The sequence below is a fragment of the Cupressus sempervirens genome, chromosome 3 (genome assembly GCF_028749045.1).
Source record: "Cupressus sempervirens isolate cs-2001-9-10 chromosome 3, ASM2874904v1, whole genome shotgun sequence".
NCBI classification, from domain to species: Eukaryota; Viridiplantae; Streptophyta; class Pinopsida; order Cupressales; family Cupressaceae; genus Cupressus; species Cupressus sempervirens.
In genome coordinates, this window is record NC_143120.1 from 383,247,049 (window position 1) to 383,258,166 (window position 11,118).

The 11,118-nt window shown below is 34.3% G+C and overlaps 1 protein-coding gene across 1 annotated transcript; it reads left to right on the plus strand.

Moving 5' to 3' along the window:
• The first annotated feature begins 3,465 nt into the window (after window positions 1-3,465).
• Window positions 3,466-9,044, plus strand: LOC149566608 (putative chloride channel-like protein CLC-g). Its single transcript, XM_089819907.1, has 7 exons — window positions 3,466-4,171; window positions 4,995-5,195; window positions 5,357-5,534; window positions 6,009-6,271; window positions 6,576-6,845; window positions 7,309-8,437; window positions 8,570-9,044. The coding sequence occupies exons 1-7, from the start codon at window positions 3,999-4,001 to the stop codon at window positions 8,735-8,737; spliced, it is 2,382 nt and encodes a 793-aa protein (XP_089676033.1). The 5' UTR covers window positions 3,466-3,998; the 3' UTR covers window positions 8,738-9,044.
• The last annotated feature ends 2,074 nt before the right edge of the window (window positions 9,045-11,118 follow it).

Genomic DNA, 11,118 nt, shown 5'->3' on the forward strand with positions numbered 1-11,118 from the left:
CTGGCCTATTACTACTTTCTACATTTTATCGGTGTTCTTAGGCTTGGCCCCTTTTGGTGGTCTATCCTTTTGTCAAACTTAGCTCTTGCTCTTTTCTGAGTTGGTTCTTTTTTGCGTGACTATGGCTCAGTGTGTCTTTCATTTAAGGTTGGTTCTGAAGCTTAATGTTTGATGATTACAAGGTTGGCATAGGCTCAACAAGCTTTTATTACTAGATTTCTTAATAACAATAGTAGGTAACCAAAAATTTGACATAGTTATTAAACTTTTTCGGAGATGGCTTAGCCTCATCTTTAATACATTGGTTGCATGGAAAGATTTTTCTTTCAAACTTATCCTGTAATCTATGATCTTGATCTTTAGCTAAGCATAGGAACTCAAAGGATCTCAAGGGATATCAATCACAGGGTAGCAATGAAAGATAATTAGACATCACCCATAACATAAGCACCACTAAAATTTAATCCAATAATCTAATCAAATTAGCCTTATAAATTGAAACGAGAGCATAATGTCAATAGAAATAGTATAGCTAATTACATACAAGGATACATTTATAAGTATAATGTTAAACATATTTGACAGATTTCATCATAACAGAGTAGGATAATTATTATTTGTCTCTTATACCTAATTTTTAGATAGTTGGAATTTATGTAATTTACTAATAATTATACAATGCACTAACTATTAATGTGGAGTTTGGAAATGTGGCAATAACAACAAAGGAAGGAAAGGGCAACATGTATGTGTTGCAGAGCTTTCCTTGTGTGTTGATTGGTTTCATTTCCTCCTCCCTTGGTTTCATTTGTTTCCTTAACCCTAGCTCCTAATCCCCTTCTAGAAGTTTGTCGTGTGTGGTCTTGCATATGCATGATAGATCTCTACCTTTTGGTTGGACATTCAACTCTTTTGTCTATTTTCTTGTCTCTCATCGGGCACGTTGTTCCCTTTTCATTATATTTGTAATTATTTGTAAGAAAGAACTTATATTCACACTGGGGTATGCCCCTTTTAATTCTATATAATATTGGACTTCGATCCTGAGCTAGACTAAAGGTTTTCTTACTTTGTTCTTTCTTACCAGTACCTATTTACCAATAAAAATAGAATTAAAAAATAAAGTAAAATATTTTATTTAATTTGTTTGTATCTAAACATTACCTTATAATATAAAATGTAAATAAAATAACATTCAAGTTTCAATATTTAAACAAGGTAATTCTAGTATATATAAAATTAAGTTTTTTTTGAATTTTAAATTAGATCTAAATGGAACAAGTAAATAATATCTAATTTCTTTATTAAAAGAATATGGTTTGAATAAAATGGAGCGACCAAATACAAAAATATATAATTCAAAATAAAATTGTTTAAACTATGTAGTTTACAAGAAAAAATAATAAATTAAATCTAATACAAAGGGCTTCCAAGAAGAAGGGGGCACATAATTCACTAAATGCCTGATAAATGCATAAAATAGATATGTAAATGATGGCTTATAGTGAAAATAATGAGCATTAATTCACTAAAATACAAATGTTAGATGACAACAAAAAACGGAGAGTTGGAATAAGAAGGGGGCACATAACTTGATGAATGCAAGATTTCAAAATACTGACATGAAAATGTGAATCTTAGAGATCCCAATATGAATTTCAAAACTTTTGTCTTTCAGAAAACTCAATCTACAAAACTTCCCAAACAACATGCAAGTCAAAATAAAATACGCAAAGGATAAATCTTAGTTAAAGATTTTAAAGATTTGCATGATGAGAAAATAAAAAGTCAGTGAGAAGTCTTACAAAATTCTCGGTGAAAAGTTAATTTTCAGGAACTCCCACACATAGCCTATCTACTAAAAAATAGAGACGATGAAATAAATATAGTAACATATGTTCATACTATCAGTTGCACACTTTTATGCTTGAAACAATAAGCCGATAGGTGCTAGACAATAAAATTATTTAAAAAATATATAATCTTATGTGAACAAATTAGATTATTAATAATTTTTAGTTTAAATAACATAATATTTACTAAAATATTTTAAATAGATTAATAAATATTATTTATTTAAATTCAATTTATCAAATATGGAAAAAATTATTTTAAAAAACTATCATGAAAATTTTAAAAAGAGAAATACAAAAAAATAATATATAAAAATAACGACATCTCTAACAAATATTCTATTAACTAAATAAATTATAAAAACTTAAAAACAATATTTAAAGAAAAAACTAAACTAATATAAAAATAAGTTTAAAACTAAAATCTAAATTAATTTTAAAAATAAATAAATACAGATCACTACATGGACTAATGTGGATATCACAACTAATTTTTTTTTTTTTAAAGGAAAAAAAAAAAAGTTAAAAGGGGAGATTTAAAGTATAGTCTTATGTGAACAAATTAGACTATTAATAATTTTCAATTTAAATAACATTATATTTCATAAATTTTTTTAAATAGATCAATAAATATTATTTATTTAAATTAAATTTATCAAATATGAAAAAAAAATCATTTAAGAAAACCTCATCAAAAAATCTATTATCAAAAATTAATAAGAGAAATACAAAAAAAAATTAAAAAAATCAGGATTTACAATTTTCTACCAGACTAACAAATTTTCTAACTTTTCCAGCCAACTCTGTCAAAATTTCAATTACTGCAAATAGCCTATCGACAAATTTAAAAAAGAAGAAGAATATGCTTAAATATTTTCATATAAAAGAAAAATTACTTGTATGCATGTTGAGAAAAATAATAATGGAATAGTTTGAAAGTAATTTCTAATGGAGCATATGAGGCCTATACAACATAAGAGATTGAGACTACTAAAAACAAATGGGTCTGATGACATGTCCAAAATTGAAAGTTATAAGAATAATAGAATAGTATGAAAATAATTTTTTTAAAAAGAAATAATATACAAAATCTCCAATTAATGATTTCTCCAAAGAAAAATGGAGGAGGTAATAGACTAAACTACTAATACTAATAACATTCATTGGTAATAGTGATTCATAATCTGTAAAATGACATTTTATAATATAATAATAAGATGGAAGTTTAAGTCACATGTTATGTGTTCAGAGTATTCATTAATAATAAGTGGAGATAGCAAATTAAACTACTAAAATCACTGATTGCAAATACTGTTTTTAAATCAAAAGTGTGACATGCTATGATATGATAACATATTAGTTTTCGTCACATGAGGTGTGTTAGCTATATTAATTTATAGTATACTAAACAAGACAAGAATTAGGTGGCAGTGACGAGGTAATCAGTACCTATACTAGCAAACACAAAGAATCTTGGTAAGTGTTTGGACAAGACTAACGCATAGCTTTCATCTTTTCAAGAATTTTTAACTCTATGTTTTAGTGATAGATGGAATTGGAGCACTTTGTTGTTGCCATTCTCTTTGGAAGATGTAATTGGCCTTGTTTTATGATCTGGCGTGTGATTTGAACTAGGAATTTATTGGTTTTGGAACTTCATGATTTAATACTCTTTAACAGTCGGTAAATAAGAGTCTGTAGAAGTTTATAGGAAGAATTGAGAGGAAAAGAACAAGACAAACAAATGGGTATACTGTGAATCTAACAATTCAACCATACGAAGTTTACCTCACCCAAAAAAACATTCGATTTCGATAAGGACGGTCCAAGAACAGTCCCCAATAAGAAGGTGAAGGCCGGTAATATAGGGGGGTGTGGTGTCTTCCAAGGGTGGGCTATCTATTGTTTGTCCTCCTTTTAAAGTTGGGCATAAAACTGGATTTCTTACCAATGCCCAAATTGGACAAATCTTCTAGACCCGAGTTGAAGTAGAACTCTGATTGCTTGCTGTGTGCTGGCAGGATCTAGTCAGTAGAAATAGATCTTTCTTTCGCCGATTCATGAAGCAATCGCTTAATTCGTCTCTCCTCCTCCCCTGCTAAGGGAAGCTGAAAATCTGTGGGAAGAGGAGGATCAGTAATCGCCATGGAGGGAGAAGGCAAAGATGGTATCAGCGATGCTGATTTGAGGGAAGCTCTACTAGCTAAGGAGAAAGATAAAAAGAGGCAAAGGCTGAACCGATCTGTGTCCAAAAACACAACATCACAGCTTGCTATCGTGGGATCCAATGTTTGTCCAATCGAGAGCTTGGATTATGAGTATGTTTCTTTGAACTCCTCCTCGTTCTTTTTCTTATCACTTCAATCTTGCCCTTACCCTTGTTCATGATGGGGAACATAAACAGAATCGAAGAAGATCTGGGAGGTTTAAATCAAGCTCCTTGCAAATCAACTAATGGTTTGATTGTCATCCAGTCCTCAGATCAATCATCCACCCACTCTCCGCTAATTCACCCAAGTCTAGCTCCTCTTCTCTGCTCTTGGATCAACTTTGAACATCATAGTACATCCTTTATGATATGATGCGCATTTTCTTCTTCATTTGACCTATTAGGATTTGAAGGTAGGCCAAGGAAATGGATCCATATGTTTAAATTGAATGCCCAGAGCTTATCTTAGGCCAGTTGTTGTACACACCACTAGAATACCGTGGAGGGTTATGCAAAGCCCACTCGAGGCTATTGATGAAAGATTACTTTTTTTTTTGGATGGAAACATCTCAGAAAACATAAATATTGGCATTCTCTGCCTTCATAGAGCAGATTACAACATTATGAGTAAGCATATATCTAAACTTGAAGCTTCCTTTGCCTAAGCAGCAGCCACATGCAGGGGGATCCCATCCATACATTTCACCTAGGTGACCTAGGTGATGAACCTGGCCCAAACACACCTCTGGGGGTTTGAACCTTGGTGGATGACATTATCTCCTTTTACTATCATCCTCACCAATTGTGCTCACCCAAAAACCCCAAAAGAAAAACTCCATGTGATTTGTATTTGGTTTCTAATTTCTTTATCTGAACATAGAGCATGCTAAATGCCACAGTACCTTAAGGAGGTTTCCTTTTTAATTATACAGGATTATTGAAAATGATCTCTTCAAGCATGATTGGCGTAGCCGGACACGAATCCAAATATTTCAGTATATAGTTCTGAAATGGACACTCGCATTTTTGATAGGCCTTTCAACTGGACTAGTGGGTTTTTTCATTAATCTTGCAGTAGAGAACATTGCTGGGGAGAAGCTGGTGATTACCAACAATTTCATGATAGCTGAGAGGTAGAAATCTCTTTATGGTTGCTCTTTCTCTTGTTATGTTCAATGAATCTTTCATGGATTTCAATTTGTTTTGTATCCCCGTCTCTATTCTGCACGGTTCTTTGCAGTGTTTATGACCTTAATCATACAGGAAGTCACAGAGATGCAATGTTTTAGTGCAGGTATGCTGTTGCATTTGGAGTATTTGCAGGTTCTAATCTTGTTCTAGTTGCATTCGCAGCAGTGGTTTGTGCTTACATTGCTCCAGCAGCTGCTGGATCTGGTATACCTGAAGTTAAAGCCTATTTAAATGGGATTGATGCTCCAGGGATTCTTTCGCCAATGACACTGATTGTAAAGGTATACATTGACAAAACATATGTCATAGCTGAACCAAAAACTGTATTTGTACCCCCTTACTACAGAGATTTAGTAGGCTGATCAAATTTGTTGTAATTCTTCATTGAAAAAGGGTACTACAAGACTGTATTTTCTATTTCCATGGATTCAGATATGAGCTTCTTCACAACCCTAGAACAATTCCCTGGTGGTTGTTTTAATGTTCTATTGTGACCTCTTCCATTTCTCAAGTGGATAACGCTATGTCATTAATTCTGTCAAGTGTCTTTGTTATAGCCCCTGAGAATCTAATGACTTGAGTAGCATAAAGTATGATATTTGTTGATGCACATATTGATAAAAATGTGTTACATTAGCTTGAAATATTGCCTTCCTTGAAACTACCACTGTTCCTTGGTGCATGTGATTGAGCTCAACTGTTTTAGGCTTTAGCATTTGGGAGAGATTTTTAACTGGATTTCATTTTATCTGCAGGTGTTGGGTAGCATTGGTGCAGTGTCCGGTTCATTATATGTGGGTAAAGAAGGGCCTCTAGTACATACTGGAGCGTGCATAGCATCATTTCTGGGACAGGGTGGCTCCAAACGGTACCATTTAACATGGAGATGGCTGCGGTATTTCAAAAATGACAGGGATAGGCGTGATCTAATCACATGTGGATCTGCTGCAGGAGTTGCTGCTGCATTTCGCGCCCCTGTGGGTGGTGTTTTGTTTGCCCTTGAAGAAGTATCATCATGGTATATCTATCTGTTTGTTTTAAGATTTTGATTGGGATCATTTGCACTTGCCTTGTTAAGTTCAAGTCACAGAGAGATAGACACTTGATGAGGACAATTGCAAGAAGCAAAGTTATTGAACATTTTGCATGTCTCTTTACAGAGTTGATTAGATGGATTAATTATTATCTGTTACTATATTTGATAAGATTTGGATCAGAACATAATTTTAATTTTTATATTCCTGTTCTTATCTTCGAATTAACAGAATGGTATCATTATGAATTTGTGTTGGTAAAGGCTCTGATTGATTTCCTCTGTTCAGGTGGCGGAGTGCTCTTCTTTGGAGAACTTTTTTCACAACAGCAGTGGTTGCAGTGGTGCTACGGGCACTCAAAGATTTTTGTGAGACTGGAAAGTGTGGCCTTTTTGGACAGGGTGGCCTTATAATGTTTGATATCAGTTCAGTTAAAATTTCCTACCACGCAGTGGATCTTGTGCCTGTGGTAATCCTTGGAGTTGTTGGGGGATTACTTGGTAGCCTTTTTAATTACCTTCTGGACAAGATCTTGAGAATTTATAGCCTCGTTAATGAGTATGTGATTCTCCCATTATTTTATTCTTGTGATTCTGGATTATATGATTTCCAATAGAATCTTTGGGATGACTATGAATCAAGCAAGTCCATGTCTTTAAATTTTTGATTGTCTACTTGTATTTTTGCTGCTTTAGCTTGCAATGCTTTCTTGCTCTATATGTGTGTCCTCTATCATGCTATCACCTGCTTGAAGCTTCTAGTTTGATCTACTATTGTGTTTTCTTGAAACTGCATTTGGTGTACACTGTATGGACAAGTCAGGCTAAAGTTGCATGCAAAGCAATGCGTACCTTTCTCTACGTTCCCTTTGTTTATGTGCAAAACTATTTTTTTTGCATTCTTGGCATTTCGAATCTCCTCTGTAAATATGTGCATTCTCTAGTTTTTGAATGCAAAGCATACAATTCTGTGAAGTGTTACTCATGGCTCTTTTACATTGCCTTACGTTTTTCTACTTCAGGAAGGGACCTTTTTACAAATTGCTACTTGCATGCACAGTCTCTATAGTTACATCTTCTTGCTGCTTTGGATTACCATGGCTTGCAGAATGCACGCCATGCCCAAAAGGAATAATGGAACAATGCCCCACAACAAAGAGATCAGGGAATTACAAACAGTTCCAGTGTCCAGATGGATATTACAATGATCTAGCAAGCTTGATTTTCAATACAAATGATGATGCAATTCGAAACCTCTTCAGTTCAGGGACCCCAAATATTTTCCAACACTCCTCAGTGCTAATGTTCTTTGGTGCCATGTATATACTTGCACTATTTACATATGGAATTTCAGTTCCTGCTGGTCTCTTTATACCAGTGATCTTAACAGGTGCCACTTATGGCCGATTGACCGGCATGCTGATGGGATCATCATCAAATCTTGATGAGGGTCTTTTTGCTGTTCTCGGTGCGGCTTCCTTTCTTGGTGGTTCCATGAGGATGACAGTTTCATTATGTATCATCCTTTTGGAGTTAACAAACAATTTATATATGCTTCCTCTTGTCATGCTGGTTTTGCTTATATCAAAGACTGTTGCTGATGCTTTTAACAGTGGCGTCTATGATCAAATTGTTCACATGAAGGGATTTCCATACCTTGAAGAACATGCAGAACCATATATGAGGCATTTGACAGCGGGTGATGTTGTCACAGGTCCATTAGTGTCATTTTCTGGAATCGAAAGGGTAGGAAACATTTTCCAGGTCTTGAAAAACACCAAACACAATGGATTTCCAGTAATTGATGAACCCCCATTCTCAGAGGCACCTGTTTTATGTGGTTTAGTTTTGCGTTCACATTTGCTTGTTTTGCTGAGGAGCAGGGAGTTTCTTCCATCAAGGACATTATGTAATGGAGATCTGGGCCAACGATTTACTTCTGTGGACTTCGCAAAACCTGGTTCAGGAAAAGGTTATAATGTTGAGGAAATAGTTTTGAGTGCAGAGGACATGGATATGTATGTTGATCTGCATCCATTTACAAATGCATCTCCATACACAGTAGTGGAAACCATGTCATTGGCAAAGGCACTAGTTCTTTTTCGTCAGTTAGGCCTGCGCCACCTTTGTGTGCTTCCTAAGACTTCCGATGTAAGTACATTCCTCAATCTCCAGTTAGTTTTTCTCGGATTGATTTTCTTTTCTTCTTCTTTCTTTGCTACTTCTCAATAAAAGTCAGTTCCAGTCTTATATTGTATTTCTTCTTTTGGCTTTGCATTGCAGAGATCTCCAATTGTTGGTGTCTTAACACGGCATGACTTTATGCCAGAGCATGTTCTTGGACTGCATCCACATTTAAAACAGAGCAAATGGAAGAGACTACGTCTGCGGCCATCCCTGTTGACTAGCGTGACTAGAAGGCCTTCTTCACCTCAAAACTTAGACATCTGATATACCATTAAATTTGCATGAGGATATCATAAGTATGCCTTACATTCTTTTGTACATGAGTTGCTTGGAGTTGGGACTATTCTTGACAAGACGCAATATCCATTATAGTCTTGAGCAGTTATTGTTTTCTATAGATCATAAATTATTATCTTTGCCGGATAATGTAGCTTTAGAAGAAATTAGGGCATTGCTCTGTTAGGGCAGTCTCACATCTTTTCCATATTTGGGGGACCTGACATGTTCTTCATTTCTGCCGATATAATTTCCTGGAGTATATTAATGAAGTTCAAGAAAACATTAGTGTTCTCACCGTTGTGATTAACTTATCAGCTTCTGTATCAAATGTAGCCTAGAGTGTTTGCGAGAGAAATTAGGCCTTTTTTTATGCCTAATCATTCAAGAGAGTAGTTTTACAAAATCATCATTCCATTTGTATTCTTGAGTTAGACATGTTAATGATGTACCATAGGAAAGACTATAATTTTTGAATAAGACTCAGTCGCCTGAGTGATGTCCAAAATCCTTTCACAGTTTGTGGATAATAAATGCAATTTTTTGTTTATACACTGAAATTGACCAGGTACTCTTTTCCATGCAAACATAATAAATCACAAAATGAGTTTCCTTTGCTGCTTCTGACTGTCTATTTACTATAAAAGCGCCAATTTGGCCTTTTGCTATTATCTGTTTGGTAGTCACTAAGGGAATTGGTTACAGTGTTCTTTGGACTACATCCAGTCTGAAATCTCCTCCCTGTTGCTACTGTTCTGTGGTGGCTTAAGAGCTTTAAATTTCTCTATACATGCATTCTGGTGGGCAAAATTATCTCTTGCTAGGAAAGACACCTACAAAAAACCAGTTAAATTCGGAAATTGGGCCTGTGTTCTTATTTCAGAGATCTGAATGAATTATGGACAAAAGCTAGGCACTACCATTCCAAGGTACACTAAGAAATCACAAAACAGAAACCCAAAAATACAAAAGTAAACAAAACATAGGACAGGCATATGATTGAGTACACACTGATCCTGGGCTGACCGTGAAATCTGACTGGTTTATATTGATCAACTGTTCTTAGTTCCGCTTGTCCCTTCTAAAATAATTCAGGTTACCCTTGAAAGAAAAATCTGAACCACAGAATTGTCCTCCGAGAAAGTACAGTGATGTAATGGTTAATTTGATTACGAAGTATACAAGCTGTAACGAACCTGAAGGACCCATAAACAGGCCAATTGGGTTGATTGAATGCGACCTAAGGAAGCTCAATAGCGCTGAAAATTGTTGGACTCTTGCCGCCATTAATTTGAGTGGGGTCTCCATTGTTCTGAATGTTCATGTCGTTATTATCATTTCCACCTCCACACGAAATTATTGTGAGATATGTGTCGAATGAAGAAAGTAAGGAGAGTGAGTGGAACAGCACACGAGAATCGCATGGTAGGAGGAAATGAACAATTTTGATGACATTCCATGCCCGGATAGTGCGAATTGGCTATGCAGCCGACAAAATAGCTGAATATTCTAATTCATAGAAATTTATAAAACAGTGAATTTATAATTTTAAACTAATATTAAATAATAATTTAATAGTCAATCTGTCAGCTGGGTAGAGGCTTCCCAGATAGTGAGGGCGACGATCATTCCTTTAGGACAGATACTAGATCCACATTGCCGTTTGGTAGACACCTGGATTGACAAATCTGATCAACTTTCTATCCCATTCACAGCTTAGAGAGATTAGGGCAATGATTCATTGAGGTTGGTAGATGTTTAATTTCTTATATTTAAAGTATTGAATTAATGAAGATCTCGTTTTTGTTTTATATATTTTGTCACTATATAAATAGTAATATCTTAATATTTTGTTTAATAGATGAGATTTCAAAATTGGTACTATTCATATTCTTTACATTTAAATAACAATAAATAATGTGACATCACATTTAGTGTACTAATAAAACATGATTTAGTACACAAATATTGCTCTCGTGGATCAATGTGTTAAGAGTTAAACACTTGTATAGTTAAATTCTGATAGCAATATCATAATATTTTATTAATACAGCTAAAAAAAACAAACCATGTGATGTTAGATGACATGTTTCATCCCACCTTACTCCATGTATGCAAAATTGTATAATGAAATTTTGCTATAACAATGAGTTACATTCTCACCATTTGGTTACTCTAATTAAAAGAAACAAGTGTTTTCACTCGGATTTTCATAAATATTTTAGATTTTAGAAGACTTCCTTCTTTTGAAAAATCATAAAACATAAAAGAGCCTAAAATTCATTTTGGCTCTCATAGATGAAGATTGGTAGAAGTAAGTTAATTATTTTATTTGATTGCATAAATTGTAGTAGATCTTGGCTCTATTG